General features: G+C 38.5%; 1 protein-coding gene across 1 annotated transcript; it reads left to right on the forward strand.

Moving 5' to 3' along the window:
- The first annotated feature begins 286 nt into the window (after positions 1 to 286).
- Positions 287 to 20,476, forward strand: frmd6 (FERM domain containing 6). Its single transcript, XM_026943052.3, has 14 exons — positions 287 to 528; positions 10,715 to 11,011; positions 12,177 to 12,267; positions 12,388 to 12,467; positions 12,664 to 12,740; positions 12,853 to 13,039; positions 13,199 to 13,354; positions 13,843 to 13,908; positions 14,247 to 14,315; positions 14,577 to 14,751; positions 16,209 to 16,517; positions 16,769 to 16,900; positions 17,363 to 17,454; positions 17,569 to 20,476. Exons 2-14 carry the CDS (start codon positions 10,913 to 10,915, stop codon positions 17,851 to 17,853), a joined length of 1,818 nt encoding a protein of 605 aa, XP_026798853.1. The 5' UTR covers positions 287 to 528; positions 10,715 to 10,912; the 3' UTR covers positions 17,854 to 20,476.
- The last annotated feature ends 550 nt before the right edge of the window (positions 20,477 to 21,026 follow it).

The following is a 21,026-nucleotide window of genomic DNA, read 5'->3' on the forward strand; positions in this document are numbered from 1 at the left end:
ACAAACGGTCAAACGAAATCAACTGATCAATCCGTCTCTTTTTTCGCAGTTTTCCGAGCTTACACTGCTCCTGCACGGAGGGCGCCATGTCTCCCCAAAATCCGCGCTGCGCTGCTCCATTCGGGACGAATGGAATGACAAGCAGCCGTGGACTCTACCACACTGCGCTATTTGGGGGAGGATTGACGAGTACTCACATGATGTTGTTACCTTTTAACATGCTTAACGAAAGCAAAAACAAAACAGTCCCGCTGTTTGAAGACCACAAGTCGAAACATGGTCTAAGATTCCGTGCCGGTATTTCCGTCTGTATTTTGTCACCCTTCCCAGCGGAGTTGGCACATTCCGCTCAGCAGCTCCACATGTATCGTAACTTGTTACCTCTCCAGAGCTCACTGTGCCCTTCCTCACTCCGATGTGTTACTATTCTGCGTAAAGAAGAAGAGACAGAGTGTTTGGGCTCGCTTTGGATTATAGCGGATAAATCACTGTTACGGAATTGGTTAGCGCGTAGTAACAGAAAAAAGGGTGAGTTTTAACACTGCTGAATGTCTTTATATCTTTTATACTATCTGCTTCCACACTGTGCTGTTGCAGTATGTGTAATGGGGGGAGGGGGGGAACAGCCTGAGCGACGCTGGAACAGTTGTTTCCCCGCATCTGAGCATTCAACGTGGCAATGTTTAGACTTCACTGCGTACACGTTTATTAAAAGAGAAAAGGTTTGTTTGTTTGTTTGTTTGGCAGCGATGAACTGTTTAGTTGAGTCAGTCTGAGCATCATTCATGATGCAGTACCAAACCCAAGGCCAACTCTGCCTTGACGCCAGTCCGCGAGTGGGTTTGGACTGGATCAGTTAACCGACACTTTCCAGGCAAATGTTTCGCCACACAAATGTGGTCTTTAGAGCTGGCAGACTTGTGGGTTTCTCGTGAAACCGAGTACACTGGTTTTCACCGTGTACTCGAAAGTTGCATTGTTTGTGCCTGTTTAAGAAAACCAGTCTGTCTTCTCTTGGAAACGTGAGACGCGTCGTGTGCTATTGGCTCTCTACACCTGCGCGGCTCTTCTCCACATCCGCTATCAAACTCTCAGCTAATTCCTACCTGGATAAAATCAGAACATTCTCCAGCTCGCGCGCTCTCTGTGTGGGTCATTGATTGAATTTATTTATTTATTTTGGTATAGTAACCGGTTCAGATTTTGACCTTTACATTGTAGTTGTTATTATTATGTTAATTTCCTGTTAAAGCACAATTTCCTGGGCCTCCCAGCCAAAGAGGTTTAGTTCTTATTTGTTCTCTGATGATCAGATTTTAAAAGACTGTTCTACTACAACACTGGCACAAAACATCATTTCACCTTATCTCATTCTGGGTGTTTACGGTTCATAATTCAGCTTTAGATCTAATCTCTTGCCTGTGTCTCGTCCTGTGCAGCCGAATGGCTTCAGGATTCAGGAATGTTCACCACTTCCTCCTGAAATCCCAACACCAACACTTAACAAACAGCAAATCTCAACACTGCTCTCTGTAGGCCCTCATGTGAGTCATCCTAGTCATCTTTTTAAGGGTTTTAACTATAAACACATCACCATTTACATGTGGGCGAGTTTCTAAGAATGCCATAAAAGCTTTTTTTGAACAGATTCTTGGTTGCCTGGGACCAGCCCTTGCAGCTGTTTAATGATTACGTTTATTAGAATTAAACAGTCACATCCTCATCGTGTCAACATCCTCGATTTCCTGATTTTTTTTCCCTTCAAAGCTGGGACTGTCCTGTTGAACACTTGATTGGCTTTGCTGGATTGAAAATGTTATTCTCAACATTAACTGGAGATATCCTGAATTTAAGTTTGCAATTTGATTGCATAATGTAGTAATGATTTTATCTTGTTGGTCATCACAGCCTGATGGGGTTAGTGCTGATTGGGATTGGACATGCATTTGTTGTGCCTTAAGTAGCCTGAGACCACTGAGATCTTAGCTATAGCATGTGGAGGATCTGTCTGTTTCAGGGAGTCTTTGAGTGTGTTGTCTTTTTAGGAAACATTGGAGAAGTAGTGTGTAATTTTAGATTAACTGTGTAGACTAAAGAAGCAGTGTTATGTCTGTCATGGGAGAAATAGCATGAACCTTTGCTCAGTGATTTAACCTTGATATTACATTGCTGTGTGAGTGTAGTGCCCTCTGACATGGTTTTGAGAGGGAAAAAAAGGTTGATTGTATGTATGTTAGTTTGCAAGTGAATTGAAGTTGTTAGTATGGCTTCAATTCAGTACATGGCTATAGGTATAGTATATCCTGTGTATGTTTGTGTTCTCAAGTGGACGTGGTATCATACTTTGCCACCACGTTCAAGTGAAGTGAAGCTGGAATACCATATCTGTTATACTGTGTGAAAGTTTCAGTAATGCTAGACTGCCTCTGTGTGTGTGTGTGTGTGTGTGTGTGTGTGTGTGTGTGTGTGTGTGTGTGTGTGCATGCTATGATATCCACCTGTGTAAGAAACTATGCAGGAAGCGGGTCATTCCCTGTCCCTCCTCCTGTTTTCCTTTTTTTTTTCTCTGTTCCATTTTTTCAGCCACAGGATGTTTTTCTTTGTTGCACAGGCCTTCTTTTGTGTTTGAAAAAGCCTTGTGTGTATGTATGTGTGAGTAGGTATGTGTGCACATGGACGCATCATGTGTATTATATGTTTGGTCATTATGTCTCATCTGACAAGGCATCTTAAGCCCACCAGTGTTTAAAAGAAAACACATACAGATTTGGACCAATCAGGTGGCTTGTATGGGGTGATGGGGGATTTAAACCAACACAGGCTGTGTTTAGCTCAAATGGAGCGTAACAAAAGTGTTTTGTGACTGGTGTTTCAGAATGTGGCATTGGGGTGTGATTCACTATGATTTTCTAGATGTTGGAGTTCACTATGTAGATCCAAGTATTTTTCAAAGTTTTATCATACATAATCCTTTTAGGGGTCCTAATGGTTGTTAGTGTATGTATAATAAGATGAATTATTTTCACCTTTAGAATGGGATTTATCGTTGTTAAACAGTGTAACAGGATTTATATTTTCATACTGTTTAAATGAGTGGCAATAAATATGAACATATTATATAGCACTATTATTGCACTTTGGGCTTTAACTAAGCAGCCTCATTAGTAAGCACACAAAACACCTTTCATCTTTGTAAGTTGGATTATGAAGTTAAATCTCACTGTGGTCACTGATATTGTTTCTCAGCATCCATAAAATAATCAGTGTATATGAATGGCTAAATGATGCTGTTTAAAACAATACATTTAAGTTATGGCAGGATTCCTTCATCAAATAATCAATTTTGAGAAGAAGAAATAAGCATCTTTAGTGCCCTCTCATGAGCGCAGTTTAATGCTATTCCTGCCATAACTCACCTCTGTTTTCTAGTCATGCAGAGTCACCTGGGTTGAATTAAGTCTTACATTAGACATTGACTGTAACAAATTAATTCTCACTGTGTGATTGGTTAAGAGAGTCGTTTTGGTTGGTGGACTTAAGACTGGTGCCTAAGTTGCCACATTTGTTATTGCTAATTGCAATATCTGAATTGAATTGCATGTCTGAACTGAAAGCCAAACAGGAAGTCTTATGATCGCTTAACAAAAAAAGGAAGGCATGGCTGTTACTGCTATCCTGTTATCCTGCTGCATGACTGGAGAAACAACTCTATATCTTCCGAGTTGACTAAAGCTTATTTAACTAAATTAAAACCATGAGGAAAATAGTGCAAAGATATACAATACAAGCACAACCACTGCTTATTTCTCCAGCACTTTCTTGGTGTATTTATTAATATATTTATTTTTTACCTGCAGTTCCACACTTCATGACAGAAGTCTAGTGTACTGGCAAGGGTTTAGTACAATTACAGGTATATCTACTGTTTAACAGTAACTTGGGATGGGCCATATTATGATGTGTAATTGATGTAACGATAAACTATGCCACAATAGAAACAATGCTTTTCTTAGAATATTGCGGGTATCCTGACTCAGCCACACTGTTACTCATAGTAATGAGTAACAGTTTGGGTATTAAAGTCTGTTTTTATACAAATTATGAAATTTTCCTCAAATCCACTATTAAATAATTTGTTTTTTTAAATACATTTGTGTATCCTGTTTATGCATTTTGGTAGCACTTTTAAGGCTAATAGCCGTATCAGGGTGTAATTTACCAGGAAAAAAAGAAGTGCAGCTTGAAGCTGGTCTGTCTTGTTTCTTTTTAATCACAGGGTATTTACGGTTGTATCTTTTTATTGTTGATAACCTAAGTGCTGTAGTGTGAATGGCCAAAACAGTGTGTGTACATTTGTGGATTTTGGTGAGGGGGAAAAACTCCTCGGCTGCTTGGGAGGGGAACCACAGGGTGTCATTTATGGCTTGCTCGTTTTATCGAAGCATGTTGGGACGTGTTGATTCAACTTGCACGTTATTTCCATTTTTTTCCTCCTCCCTCTTTTTCTCTCACCCTCTCTCTCTTTGCTATCTACGCCACATGGTTGCCAGATGTCTTGGTATTAAGTCACATGTTCATACTTGGCTGCTTTATTGTTAGCAGAAGAGCAGAGAGAGCTGTGACTAAAATGTCCCAAATAGGCAGTCTCGTCTGTGGCACTGGTTTCCCTGTGTGTTCACTGTGGTTTGTTTTCTGTAACACATTTTAATCTAGCTTCTAACTGAAGAGGTAATATTCTTAAGTAAATAAGCAGAAAGTTAACTACGATGACAAAATTCACATTGCTGAATGCATATTCAGTATTGTGGGTATATACAGACCTGCAGTGAGTAAATGTTGTGTTCATTTGTGGATTTTTAGGCAAGAGTTTAAAATAAAGTCATCAGCGCTAAATTATGTTTTATTGAATCCATGTTGACACAACCTATGCGGTCTTTATGTAATGCACTGAACAATGCCTAACTACCCATTTTAAGGTGATTGTTCACATCATATGTTTGTCTGAATTTGCATTTTGCTCGCAGCCAATATGAGTCAGTCAGAAGTTTCCGCTTGAGATTTCATGGCTCCTGTCAGAGCTGAGACATAAACCTCACAAGTATTTGTCAGTGTGTAGTCACGAAAAAGCCAGCAAGGAATAGAGATGTGAACGTTTGTCCACTGATGTGACATTGGATACAAGGACAGGGACAAATATAATAGCTTTGTACATTATACATACAGTGCATTATAGGAAACCAGTGGAAGCTAAATGATTAGTTAATGCATGTTTTATTTTATTAATTCATTCATGTTCAGTAATTGTTTCATCCTGGTCAGGGTCATGGTGGATCCAAAGCCTATCCTCTGATCACTGGGCATGAGGTGGGAATACACCCTTGATGGGATGCCTGTCCACATTTATAGCCTAATTTTGTAACAGGAGTGAGATACGAAAGAGGCTCCCACACCATGCACATCAGAGATGGAAAGATTGAAAGATCGTATAGTTGCAGTGTAGTGGGAAGCTAAGCCAGCGGTAAACAGAGAATATACTGTGAGTGGGACATAAATCTGAGAAATACAGCCACGTCAGTAGCAGAATAAATATTAATAAAAGGTAAAACCTCAGTAACATGAAGAACTCCAGGAACCAGATGAAAAGAATACAGCTAGTTCTGAGTATTGGTTAAACCTAGTCTTATACTGACTTCCTTACAGTCACCAAGCCCCAAGTCACCAAGCAAGTTCAACTTATATATATATATTATATATATATATATATATATATATATATATATATATATATAGCAGCAAGTTTTAAGAAAATGTTTAGTGTAAGATTCATGTGTCTGCAAATCTCAGACCAAATACTGATCGGTGTCAGATTGGTGCATTCCTTGATAGTTCTTTATACAGATATAGTATCTCTTCTGGTGTCAAATCGCTCACTTTTCCACTGCAGAAGTGTTGATACTTGGCTCGCAACATTGGTTCAAAAGCTGTTGATCCAAAACTGAGGAACCAGTGATGGAACTAGGGAGTGAGGTCATTTCATTCGCAAGGCAGCTTAACACTACAGCTTTAAAGATGAGAGCAAGGTGGGGGTTTCAATATTTTCATTGGAAACCGTTAAATATTATTTTTGGGGAGAAAAATCACAATCTGGAATCAATAGCCTGCAGGGGTGGCTGGCCATCAGGAAGTTCAAGAATTTTCCCAGTGGGCCTCTCCAGTTTCCTCCATATAGGCCAGCCAGTTTTTGCTTGGTTTCATTTATTTTGATTGAGATAATGTGGAAAGGTGATGCAGAAAATTTGTGAGAAAAGAAGAAAAGCTTTATTAGCAGATTCTGCAAAATATTATTTTTTTTAAAATTTCACTTTTCAGTTCCAAATCGGGGAGAGCAGCATTGAGAAAGCAGGTTTTTTTTTTTTTTTTTTTTTTTTTAACATAAACAGCTTAAAAAGGTCAACAGATCCTACAATTTCCATTTTTTGTCTCTAATCATTGTTTTGGTGAGATGGTCCTTTCATACTACAAGTTTCTATAAATAAATATCCAAGTTTCTAATTAGCTAGACAAGCTTTTTTTTTAAATTTTAAATAAACCTTCACCTCCATGTGGTCACTCTGTGGCCCTCATATTGCCTACAGCACATGCATACTCTATATTGATGCCACACTTTTGTTAGTTCTGGTGTTAGTAATGGGAGCACTAGTGCCCCCTGATGAAATCTAATTTTGAACTCTGCATTAAATATAAAATAATTTATCGAAAGAACATTTCTTTACCAATCAGCCAAGTATATGTTTTATTAAAGAAGCTATTACACAAGTACACAAAAATGTTCTGAATACTTTATCTTTAGCATGTTGTTTGCTGGATTTCTGTCACCCTGTCTGAACACTTGATGCATTTGGTGCACATTCATTTATATTATTTAGGACACATATAGAAGCTCAGTCTAAAGCAAATTCCCATGCTGCTTTCTGTTCCCAGTCCATCTCAGGTCTGAGGAAGAAAATCACTTTACTGGAAATAGCAACAAACCAGGGGCTACATTCCTAATGCTTACAAAGCTTTCTTTATCCAGCTACATGTTCAAAATAAATAAAAACAATAAACGCATGTGGCTACCCATAATCTTGTGCATAATTATTAAACAATGTCTTTATGGTGGTATAGATGAAGAATTTGAATTTGAATTCACACTTGTGGACACAAAAATATGCTCTCAAAGCCAAAAGTAACACTTGTAATATTCTTTACAATTATTTTTACTTTTATGCTGAGTGGTACAAAACCCTTAGTTCTGATTATGTAATGATTAGGCCGTCAAACTGGTGGAAGCCTGGAACAATTCTTAAAGGTCGGTGGTTCCCAAAACCATCACTTTGGTACCAGCAGCAATGTTTGTGGAAAGGGCATAAAGCATAGCACACAGCCCAGAAATGTGAGTCAGTGATGGAATCACTTGGGCCATAGAGCAACAGAGGAAAAGACGAGATGAATGAGGCCAGTAGGAGGTGGAAGGAAACATAGTGAACCACAGGTCTGTAGATTGCTTACATAACCAAGTTGTGTGTCAGCTGCTTGGCTCTAAGAGCCTCTTTCCACTGCACAAAGTAGTGGATCCTTTTTCTGCAACAAATTGTATGGTCCAATTTTGATTTTGGTACCCATTTTTGAATGTGCAGTGGAAAAAATCTGAAGCCTATATGTGGTAGGCATGATCTGATAATGTAATAACACAACTGCTATCATGGATGCTTTAACCCATTGTTTCTAGCCCTTTGCTAGAAGGCTACCTAGCATCAGGACAGGTTTCTAGTAGGGTTCCTCATTTTGGACAAACTGAATGCAGCATTGCATGTCTCCATTCCGAATTAGATGCTGCCAAAGCTTCTCTTTTGGTAAAAATGTTGAGCCACGAGAACATGTAGCCTAGTGAAGTTACCGAGCGGAAGTGTGACAGTGTTTTGGAAAAGTGCTTTGTCTGTTTACTCAGTAAAATATCATACATTTGGGAGATTTACCTACATTAGGTGTATGTTCAGATCAGACAAACAGGTCGACTCTTTTAACCAATAGTTTTAGGTGAACAGTGGGATCTGACTCACACTTCTAAAGAGTTTTTGTTGGAAATGAGTAAAAAATAGATCCCTCAGTATTCTCTATTCATGAATCTTCATTGCCGTTAATCAGATAAAATGGAACCATGATTGAAAAGCATCCAGTGAAACTTATCTACATCTGTGTTACTGGCATAGCATCATGATTCAGTGTCAGTTCTAGTGACAGTTTTAAAAACCTGTGTTTGACTCTCATCTCAGACTGAGTGTCTGCCTGCCCCACTACTTGTTATAACATGTAGGGCATTGGCGAGGTTGACAGTTATCAGGACGAAGGTACGGGTATCTTCTTCAAATTGTGCAGACACAACAGGAGCAATATTATTAATGATGGAATGCTTACTGTATATGTTAATGCAAATACATGGCTGTTTTTATATTTCTTTTAACATTGCACAATGCTACATGAATGCTATTGTGTAAGTCAGATAGTAGAAGAAAATTTAACTGCACAATTTAGGCAACAGACAAAGATCAACAGATTTGGCTGGTTTAAAAAAAAAAAAACCTGGCAATGTTTGGGAGTTGAAAGAGCTGGCTCTTTTTGTGTTCTCTGACTCATTGAAAAAAGCTGCATTTCCCATTGCTAGAACACGCCCGGAATATCTGTGATTTATTAAGCTGCTTATTTTGGAGTAACAGAGATGGTCAGTGGTCAGAGTGCTTGTGGGAAACAACAGAAGCTTCACTGATCTGTCTGGCAACATACATTAGTTTGTTCTGGTTTAGCCAATTTGCATTGTGTATATGTCCTTGTACAACTGTGGCTGCTGAGTTTTGTTTTTTTTTTGACAGTAGTAAGTATTTCATTAAGCATTCATTATATTATTCTATGTATTATATGACAATTAACTTGTTAATTTTTTCGTATATGGCGAACGCGAACTTGGCTATTTGTTGGTCTTTAGTATTCAATGACAACTTGTTGTTCTTGTGTTCATACAATGAAATACAATGCAATCAAATTGTTCTCTGTCAATAAAGTTGCCAGCATGGTGGCGCAGCATATAGCATTGCCACCTTACAGCTCCAGGGTCCCCATTTTGATTCTGAACTTGGGTTACTGTCCATGTGGAGATCTGAATGGTCTCCTTGTGTCCATGTGAGTCTGTGTTACTAGTTTGCTTCCACCTCCTGAAAATATGCCAGTAGGTGGATGAGTCTGTAAATGTGAGAGTGCATGGTGCTCTGTGATGGACCAGTGTCTCATCCAGGGTGTATTCGTGCTTCATGTCACCAGGGTAGGCACTGGAACCACAGTGACCCTGAACAAGATAACGCTGTTCATACAAACATTTTCAATAACTGCTTTATCATAGCTGCATCTTACAATTTGTACTAATTTGCTGAGTGTATGAACAAATGTGGTGAACTAAGAAGACCCAGATGATGTACTATATTTGTGAACAAAGAAATTGTGCAGTGATTGGTGCTTTTTGTGTCAACCTGTGCTAAAACCATTAAGGAAGGAGAGGGCCTGTAGCAGACATAAACAACATGGCTGACGATCGCTAACAATGCAAGACACACTGCAAAAACTACAGGTGGCAGTTGGCTTAGTTTGTCGGCAGCCTTAAAAGTGTGAACATGTATTGCATTCAGTGAACAGAGAGAAATGAACCACTGGTACTATCTGTACATGCTGTCTGAGCAATACTGCCCAGATAAAACATAGTTAATTATTATTTCATAAGTTGATGTAAGCTAGCACAGTCACATGAAGCTACAGCATGTATTTGTATATGCATGTTGTGTGTTCAGAATCAAAGGCACACATTGTTGGAATGAGAAGCAGATGTGGGGTTGGAATTCTCCTGACTGCAGCAGTTCTCTCTCTCATTCACTCTCTTCCTCGCTTTCTCTCACGCAGCCTTCCCCACAATGACACTCATCTCAGTCATTTCTTCCATCTTTTATTTTCCTATTTTTTTACTGTTAACTGAAAAATAGGAGCTGTTACTGTTAACTATCAGTCATAGCTTTCCCAATATTCCAGCTTACCCGAAGCATCTAATTTGATTACGTATTATTCACACCTACTTAGTTTTTCAAGTAATACATCCTAGCTATGATGTCACGCAGATGTCGTGAACTTGTGAGAATATGTGTGTGTAATTTTCCTATTGAAGCTAAATGGGAAGAAGTAAAAGGACCATCTATGTATGTGTTTTGCCACGTTGTCAGAATGGCTGAATAGTAGGAAGTGGCTCAGGCTCAGTCCATTTCAGAACTGCGGCCCCTCTTTTTCTCAGTCTCTCTTTCACAATTTTTCTTTCATGCAGTGTGATGTCTTTTCCAAGAAAGTCATCTGCAATCAATTAAATAACATAGAACTTGCAGAATATCTTTTTTTGATGTGTATATAAATATGAAACTGTCTCTTACTGTGTATGTCAGTGAGGTTGGTGTCTGGGAAGGCAGATGTTCAGATTCTCCTAGCAAAACATTCTTTGCTGATGAGATCAGAGCAGTGGGACAAAAAGTGTGTGTCTGTGATGTTTGTAACAACAGTAATTTGGGCTGCATTTTTTTAAAAAAAAAATGGAAGTCACTTTATTTGTTTAATCTCTCTGTCTCTCTTTCTTTCTCTCTTTCTCTAGGGAGTGGACGTGTCGTGAAGCAATTGAGTGTGTGTGTGTGTGTGTGTGTGTGTGAGAGAGAGAGAGAGAGAGAGAGACTGTCTGTCTGTGTATGTGTGAATTTACCAGACCCAGTACAGTGAGAGTATAAGCGTGAGGGCGCTCTTGGGGGCGGAGCTCCACAAAGGGGCAGAGTTTCCAGGAGGAAGCCAGACAAACATGAGCAAATTGACGTTCCACAACAACAAGACCATGCAGGATCGCCGTTGTGTGTGTGTGTTTCTCCCAAACGATGAAACACTCAACGTCATTGTCAGTGTAAGTTAACCACAATTCCAAAGCACTCACTCATACAGTGATTTGCCACTTCCTGATGTTTTTCTGCTGGAATATTCCAGTTTTCCCCATTTCTAGCCATTATGATTATACTTGGGCAGGCTGCAATTTGCAGAGGAATCTGAACTGAACAAGAGTCAATGTTGATCTATAACTAAAATGAGTGGATAGTTCATATGACTTTACTGAAACGTAATAATTTATAAAATGATAAATGATATCATGGTAGAGGAACCAAAAGGGATGTATATAGCCCTTTTTCATTACGAGAATATCAAAGCTCTGAGTACTGCCTGATACTTACCACCTCTTAAAGCAACCTTGTACTTTAAATGACAAAATAACTAAACAAAATAGTATCACCTCAGAAAGCACAGTACTCCCAAAAGCTGTACTCCCTTGTTGAAACAGCTGTGAGCTGAACCAGTATCATGGCATCAAACGGAGATTGCAGCAGTGGCAATGGAGGTGTATGTTATTTGGATGTACTGCAGACAGGGCAGGTCTCAGCACAAAAGACGGGTTTAGGAATTCGCACACACCTCAGCATACAAACTCAAAGCACTGTGTCTTTTTTTTTTGTTTTTGCTTCATAGTGTTTTTTGTTTGATGTATGCTGCCAGCTTTATTAGCTGAACATCATCACTGTTAACATCTGTTGCTAAGTTATAGGACAAGTCATGGGTGTGATGGTGATGACACTTTAAGACAACCTGTGTCCGTTGTTCATCGAATACATTAGTTAATCCGGAATATATAATCTCAGATACCAAATACTCAGTATTGGATTGGTGCTTCCCCTATTGCTGGATTGTTGGTTGATTAAAAACCTCAATAACCATTAAGTTAATTACATTTCCAGTTAATCTGTCAGATTACATATTAATGGGAAATATGGTTTTGCAAAACATTTTGGATATTATGATTCAACTGTAACCAGCTCATTATGTAAAATCAGCACTGGGCTTTCCTATGTCACTGTTTCATGTTTTCAACCGTTTGTCAAAATCTTTGTTAAACAATGTCTGGACAGCCCTGATACAAAACTTGTAGCTTCCATATGGGTCATCACTTATTAACATGTGCTGCTTATACCCTAAGATGTTTTCCTGCACTGATTAATGGATGGTTTTCCTCTCTCCATCAGGTGAAGACTTTGTGTCAGGAATTGTTGGAGCAGGTGTGTGATCTGCTCCGACTGAAGGACTGTCACTTATTCGGCCTAAGCGTTGTTCAGAGTAAGACTTTCACATGTTCAGGCACTTCTCTGTGTGTATTTGAGTATTTTATTTGTACAAGTCTGTGTGTATGTGGGTAAGTTTAAAATTTATTTAACATATGATGTCCTCTTTTTTCAGATAATGAGCACATCTATATGGAACTGGGACAGAAGCTGTCCAAATACTGCCCGAAGGAGTGGAAACGAGAAGCCAGCAAGGTAATACGCAGAGCACACTTGCATAACACTCGCATGTGCCCTAAGGCTATATTCAGGTATCACTTTAGTAAAAGGCATATGGATTCACATTAACTGGTGCTTAAATAAGCGAAATCACTTTAGGGCACTTTGGAAAGTACCTTTAATTCTAAATATTGAGTAAAAGCTGATTCATGTCAATGTATGTTTAACTTAGGGAATCGATCAATTTGGGCCTCCGATGATTGTGCACTTCAGAGCTCAGTACTATGTGGAGAATGGCAGACTAATCAGGTATATTTTTACATATTTTTACCTATTAGTAATTTGTTTATAAATATGTTGTTTTATTTGTCTTCAACAATGCACACATCTTACACTAGCATTTAAATTCTATATTGCTCAGTGATCGCATGGCAAGGTATTATTATTACTGGCATTTGAGGAAGCAAGTGCTGCAGTCCCAATGTGTCCAGCGGGAAGAGGCCTATTTCTTGCTCGCTGCATTTGCTCTTCAGGCCGACCTGGGAAACTACAAACGGAACAAACACTTTAGCTCCTACTTCCAGCCTGAGTCCTACTTTCCTTCCTGGGTGAGCACTGAAGCCTTCCTTTACCCTAATGATAGGACTGCCTAGCGCTGCATGATGTGAACTAATTGAGAGGACCTCTCTCTCTCTCGCTCTCTCTCTCTCTCTCTCTCTCTCTCTGTCTATCTATCCATCTGTCTATCTCTCTCTCCTTCTCTCCAGGTGATCACTAAGAGGGGGAGAGACTACATTCTGCGGCATATTCCCAACATGCATAAGGAACAATTTGCTCTCACAGCATCAGAGGCTCAGTTGAAATACATCAAGCAAGCAGCACTCCTGGATGACGTCACTGTCCACTACTACCGCCTCTATAAGGTCAGGGCAAAAGTGTTAATGTGTGCATGTACATGTTTGTAGGTGAGTACAAGGTTTAAAAAAAAGTTTGAAGGGTCTCCAAATGGTTCAACAGAAAAGCACTGGCTATATCGTTGAGAGAGCCAGAGTTTGAATCCTGACACAGCTATCTGGGGCCTGGAGTCTGCAAGAGCATTTCTTTCCCTGCCCTCTCGGATGGTGTTTTTCTCTCCCCTGTCAGTCAGAGCGACACTAACCAATCGTGGGTGTCTATGAGCTCATGTTTATGGAATATAGAAGTTAGTGCCTTTCTCTGAGCAGTTTAGAAAGATGCAATGGCTGCCTTCATGTGTCTAGGAGGAAGCATGTGCTAGCATTCGCCCTCACTGGTTGTAGTCGTTTGATGGGGAGCGCTAGCCAGGAGGTGGGAATTGGCAAATGATCAGAATTGGGAGAAAATGGGATAAAATCCTAAAAAGTCAATAACTTGCTGAAAAATTCTTTTTCAGGATAAAAAAGAAGTGGAGGCATCTTTAACTCTGGGGCTTACACTGCGTGGCATCCAGGTCTTTCAGGTGTGTGTGTGTGTTTTGTTTACTGTCTCTTTGACCCCTGAAATGTGATGGATATAAAACGCAGAATCTTTTTAAATTAATTTTTATTACTAGCCCTTCTTGTTGCATTAAAGCCAAGCAGGCAGCACCAAGCAGTGCTCGTTGTAAATGAAGGCTTTACATTTCTGTCAATAACAGATATTTAGGCAGCCTAATTTACATGCAAATAGCAACTGTTCACATTTTGTTAATTGCATTTTTACTTTATTAAAAAGATGTTTGTGGAATAAACTGCATTGTTTCAAAGTTGAGAAAATGTATTAATTTGCTGACAGCCTGATCATTTTGTTGTTCTTCAGAATGTGGGCACTGTTCGGCAGCTTCTATATGATTTTCCCTGGACCAACGTGGGCAAACTTGTATTTGTGGTCAGTACTATAATAACAGCAGAACAATCCACAAAGTCTCTTAATTTGATATGGTATTTAACAAATAATTAAGCTTTATTTTATTTATTTATTTAACATTAAAACACACATAAGCTTCACAACCATTGCTACATGGTCTACTTCATACATAGTTATGCAAAATAACATACAGAAAATGGGGTTTGACATTAATCCTGCATTATATCATTGTATAAAATTCTATTGATGTGCTTTTTTTCTCTCTCACTCTCTTTCTCTCAGGGGAAGAGGTTTGAGATCCTGCCCGATGGCTTGCCCTCTGCCAGAAAGCTAACCTACTATACTGGCTGTCCGCTGCGTTCCCGCCATCTCCTACAGTTGCTTAGCAACAGCCACCGCCTATACATGAACCTTCAGCCTGTGCTTAAGCAAGTCCGACGCCTGGAGGAGAACGAAGGTATTTCTGTGTTTGTATATGTGTTAATGATTTTACAACACCATACCACATTATGTACTGTGATATTACACCTAAAACAATACTGTTGTAGGAAAAAAATTTATGATAAATAAAATACACTACAAAGCATAAAGCATTTATTTATAATATAAATAAAAACAATACAGAACATAAAACATGAATGTCTTCTGAATTTTTGTTTACAGTCAAATTATTTTGAATGGATTCAGATTTTTACATATATAACATCTAGTACATTATACCGTTTAACCAATTTATTGTGTGTGTCTTTAGACTATCTGTGGTATGTTTGTAGTCTTTACTGAATTTACTGAATCTAATTTTCATATTGGTAATGGCTGGTTTTCTTGGCTTTAACTAGGCTAACAATCATGTTGCTTCTGCATGCAGGTTTTTCTAACATACTAGCACAAAAACAAAACTACCATGTTTGTGCTGTTTCTAACTTAGGGCTAAGCTTAGTTTAGATAAGTTACAACCCTCACACCACTAAATGTCAGTGTTGCACTACAGAATAGAGTTACAGTATATAGTTCTCAGATCAAAGTGAACAGTGATTTATGGTACAAGGACAAATCAAATTTAACCAAAGTGAACTGTTTAGTTAAAGCACTAAGTTAAGCGCTTTTAATTAGCTTTTAGAGTGGTGGTCTCTATCTTTTATTCCATATAAAAGTCTATTTAGTCCAACATTGCCTTTTTTTTTTTTTTTTTTGCCTCAAAAGTTAAGGGAAGCATTAAAACTTGTGACTCATTTCTAGATTATATACAGTACTGTGCAAAAGTCTTAGGCACCCTATTTTTTTTAGTACAAATTTGTTATAGATTTATATTTTATGACATCTGCATTATTGATTCAGTACAAAAACTTTTTAGATTTCCAAACATTAGTTTTCCAGCACAAAATTAAATGTTACAGAAAAATGTTTGTATGTCAGTAAAGAAAGCAGCATATTACATAAAAGACACTTTTCAGACAAAAAAACATAATGAAGGCTGCTGGGTTTTGCTGCAAAAATAAGAAGCAAGTGCGATAGTCAAAGTCTCCAGAAGAGCTGTGGCTGGTTCTGCAAGATGCTCAGTAAAACTTACAGCTAATTTCCTTATAAAACTGCACAAATTGTACGTGAGACTAGTATTTTTTCACACCAAATATTGACTTTTCATTTATTACTGTTTACTGCTCTTTATAGTATTTTTTTTTAATGTAGAAACATTTAATTTCATTATTTTTGAAGGCATCTTTGCTCTCCAGCATTTCTTTGCATGTCCCTAAGACTTTAGCACAGTACTGTATATATCATTATGTATGTCACTACACTTTAATATAACTAAACTACTACTAACTACAACTAAATGACTCATATTATCCATAGCAAGTCTATCAAATTTCATGATCCTGAAAATTAGGATATGTTTATGTGCATGTTTTGTAGAGAAAAAGCAGTATCGGGAGTCATATATAAGTGATGCGCTGGAGTTGGACATGGAGCAGCTGGAGCAGCGATCTCGTGCTAGTGGCAGCAGCATGGGCAGTGTTTCACGCCAAAAACGTTTCTCGCGTCACTCCACCACCAGCCACAGCAGCTCACACACATCAGGCATTGAAACCGACAGCTTCCGAACTCCAGCACACACACCGCACCGGCCACTCCGCTCACACTCCTCCTCCAACACCAGCCACGCCAGCACACACACCTCCGGCATTGAGAGCAGTGGCAAGGAGCGAGGCCTGGATGATGATGGTATGAATCACACACCCACAGACTCAGTTTTCCTAGCTATTTATTATCCTATTCGTTTGTCCATCTTCCTATTTAAAAAAAAATCAATTAGTTCCTTGAATAGTGGTGTGTAAAGAAGAAAGATGACTGTCTGCCATCTGGCAGCCAAGTGGATATATATGTGGAGCACCACTGAATATTTAAAGCCACAGCTGTGTAATCTGCATGGTCGATGTAGTTTGTATATATGTTTACCATTTGTGTTTCTGCAGAGATTGAGATGTTGGTCGATGACCCTAAAGACTATGAAGAACTAACTGATTTAGCATTGGAGCTCAGTCAAGACCTCTGCATTCACATCACCGAGGACATGCTAACGTCTGCACAAAGCAATGGCTACTCAGGTACCAATAAACACATGCACAAGCCTGATTTCAAAAATTAAAATTGTGTTAAGATCTGAAACATTAGCTTTTAATTTAAGTGATGCTTGTGTGAATTTTCATGTTGTGGTGGCAGAGAAAACTGACACCTGGCACTAACATGCAGCAGACTGTCCACCCAGGCTGAATGTCTTAAAACACATTGTAATTATACTTTGGGTTAAGTTGCATCTTGAAATTGTGATTATTAAAAACACATCACACTAGTCTTGGAAATATAAAAACATAAGAGTCAAACTAAGGTGCCCCTGCAGCTGTTTGGCTGTTATTGTGATCTTAACCAGGTTAAAGATGGTAAAAGTAACCAAATTCATTATTCAAGTAAAGTACAGTGTATTATAGTCTTTATTTCTAAACAGAATTGTTTAGAAATAAACAATTGACTTGTACTTAATAATGTTGGTGGTGTTGATGTACACCCAGGCTTAGTTGTGAAGGAAGTAAGCTCATCAACATCGAGTTCATCTGAGACCGTGGTGAAGATGAAAGGCCAAAGCATTGAATCGCTCCCTCAGGTCACACTCACATTTACACTCTGACACACTTTTAGCATCTTGAAATATAGCACACTTTATTCTTTTTAACTAGATTCTTATTTGTTGTGCTTTTGTTGTGTATTTGCTATTCAGATGGTGTCTGGCAGAAAGTCTCAGAACTCCACAGACCGGCATAGCCAATCACTAGATGATGTCCGTCTATACCAGAGGAACTCCCTGGAGTGGGTGGAGCCCTGTCAGGACTCTGCCCACAGTTACACATTTGGTTGTGTGGAGGAGCTTAGCAACGGTTACCAGGGAGTTGCAGAACAGCGGGCTGGTATCTGTGATGACCAACACCCTTTTCCCATCAAAAGAACCAACAAGTACTTCTCCCTGGACCTGACCGCAGAGGAGGTGCCCGAGTTTGTGGTGTGAAGGGGGGAGGATGATCAGAACAAAGAAAAAAGATTAAAGACATGACTGAGGACATTTATTTGTGTGCGCACACTCGCTCGCGCATGTGTGTGTGTGTATGAGAGAGAGTGTGTAAGGATCATAATGTAATGAGGCTGCTGAATTTCGGAAGAGAAAGGGAAACTGCAGTCTGTCTCAGCTGCTTTAGCAAAACGTGAACTTCTCCACGTGTGTGTGTGTGTGTGTGTGTGTGTGTGTGTGAGTGTGTGTTTGAATACTATATGAGCTATTAACCAAAGATGAGCAGTCCTCAGTGTTCAATAAGCAACCGAACATACAAGCCATATCATAATACTTAATGGACAGGAATGGTACTAGTGTGTATTTTACATTACCAGGCAAAGTTTGGACACACTAGATGTATATTTTTCATTGTCTTAAAGATATTTTGATTAATGCTTATGGTTGAACCTGGTTTCTAAGACAAATGTAAATAGTGATGTTAATGCCCTTGCATAAATCTATTTCTGAATCAGAATATATTTTTAATAAGTATTTTTTGTTTGGAGTAAATTGCTTCCCCAAACAAGTAGTTTTCATTAAGAACATTGCAGAAGCAACCAACAAGTGCTTGGCTTATCTGGGAACTTTAAGAAACGCCTCCTGGGTGAGGCTTATACACAATGAAGCTGGTTGAGAAGATGCCAAGTGTGTGCAAAACATGATCAGGAATACAGTTAAGAATTATAAATATTTTGTTTCTTGGCCACTGCATAATTCCATATGTGTTATTTGTTAATGGTAACGTCATTTTTATTGCAAAATAGAACATATGAAGAAAACTCTCCTATGAGCAGGTGTGTCCAAACTGTTGACTGGTTGTTTGTATGATGTGTGGGTGATGTGTGTGTAATGTGTGCATTGTGGTGCTGGCTGCTCTAATTGAACCGCCTGTGCCTTTGTTACACTATGCAAGTTTGAGACCCTATTACTGGGAGTCTCCCAAGTCTTTCATCTGTGCACCAAGTACATTTTACCCCTATACCAAGGAAACAAGCAGAGACGGTTACTGTCTGGTCACACAGCTTTCAGTAACACTTGAGCAGTTTCTGCTCTAATGTTCAACCAAACCAAGTTGTGGTGAGTTGCACAGATGCAATCATAATTTTGTCTTCTTTAATCCTCTCCAGAATAACCAAACCACAGGTTTCTTGTGTTTTAAGCCTGAGATGGCAGAATATTGATGTCATACCCATAGAATAATGGACTGGTGAAGTCCTCGAAAAACAAACATGGCACACAAAGGTTGTTTTGACAATTACCATATTTTGGTGTTTATACTTGATCAGCTGTCAGGCAAAGCTGTAAAGTGGAAAAATATGGGGATAGAAAAATGGCCAGAGCTGGAGTTCTAGCTGCAGTGGTGTTAGAGTGGGAAGGATCATTAAAAAAGCCAAACTGGGGTTTTCCAAGACATTGCAGCCCATGTAGAAACCCACCAACCAGACCTTTCCTGCCAATCTATATTTACCATAAGACCATATGCTTTATGTTTGTCTTTTTTGCTAAGTTTTGGTGATGTTACTTTAATTATTTTTGCAAACTGGAACTTTTTATTTTATAAGTATTTTTGTTAAACTGTTGTTGACATAAAGGTGGGAGCCATGTCTTTTTTTACGTTTTTGTTTGCCACATTGTCAGTATTACTGGAGGTCAGTATTAGAAATACCCGTTCTCCCACTTTAACCAGTGTGCTTGTGTGTATGTGTTTATTCTTAATAAGGAATTATTCAGTAACCTATAATCAATAACATATCAATAACTAATGAAGATTTTTATATACTACAGGTGAATCATGTGAGATATCAAATGATAATGTCATAATTAAAGCTGCATTGTGCTCCCACCTGTGTGCTCAGAAAAAAATAACCTAGATTTCTTTCACAGTTTCTCTTTTTTTTGGGTCATCACCAGCACTTTTAAATTCTCTCATGCATGTGGGTAGCTATTCAGGTCCATCTGCAGTCTTTTCCATCATATTGCACCATGGTGATTTCCCTCAGACTTGTAATCGCATTAATACTTCACATTACTAAAGAGTAATTATACATGTCTCCCTCTTTGTATTTCTGACAACTAATAGTTGTTGACACAGCAATCAATATTGTAAATGTTTTGATAATATATATTGTCATATTATTTAGTTATTAGAACTGCAGTTCACAAGTTAATGACATATAAATGAAATGGAACAAAAACATCTCAAACTCAGTAGTGATTTTACAGGCAAACATCATTGGACTGAAACAGGCCTACCAATAATGTCCATCTTTATTCCAAACCTTTTTTAATTTGTCTGTCTGCAGTTATTAAAGTCCTTTCTATGAAAGGAAATGCCCTAAAAATATTATTTTTCATCTTCTTTTTGTAAACCCTTTTAATTGATGCTTCTGTTCCCATAATGAAGTGTGGTGCGTGTCTTGCAGGTACTGATGTCCTCTAATGTACGCAATAAAAGGTACCTTTGCAAGAAAATGTGGAGTTGTTTTATGTTTTGGTATTTCTTCTGGTTTAGCTATATTGTCATGTTTGTCAATTAATTTTCACCCTGACCTCAAATAAATGTCTTCTTACAGAAACTTTAGATCTTGGTACCAACAGTGAGGTATTCTCTCTTTAACATAACATTAAGTTTGTTGGGTCTACATATGAACTTTTGTCTAGTTCAAGAGGGCACAGTAAAGTAATTATATATATAATATATCATTTATTACAGTTGAGGTCAAAAGTTTACATATCCCTTTCAACATGTCCCTTAAAACTTTTTGAATTTGAAGATCAGGGTAAATTTAACTTATTTTGTCTTCTGGGAAACATTTAACTATCTTCTGTAGCCTCTGAAGGGCAGTACTAAATGAAAAAATACGATATTTAGGCAAAATAAGAAAAATCCCATTCTGTTCAAAAGTTTTCACCCCCTCGGCTCTTAATGCATGTTTTTTCCTTCTGGAGCATCTGTGAGCGTTTGAACCTTCTGTATTAGTTGCCTATGAGTCCCTCAGTTGTCCTCAGTGTGAAAAGATGGATCTCAAAATCATCATAAGAATCAAGGGGATGTAAACTTTTGAACAGGGTCATTTTTATAAATTCAACTATTATTTTCTCTTGTGGACTATATGTAAACATCTTTAATG

This window comes from Pangasianodon hypophthalmus, chromosome 3 (assembly GCF_027358585.1).
Source record: "Pangasianodon hypophthalmus isolate fPanHyp1 chromosome 3, fPanHyp1.pri, whole genome shotgun sequence".
NCBI lineage: Eukaryota > Metazoa > Chordata > Actinopteri > Siluriformes > Pangasiidae > Pangasianodon > Pangasianodon hypophthalmus.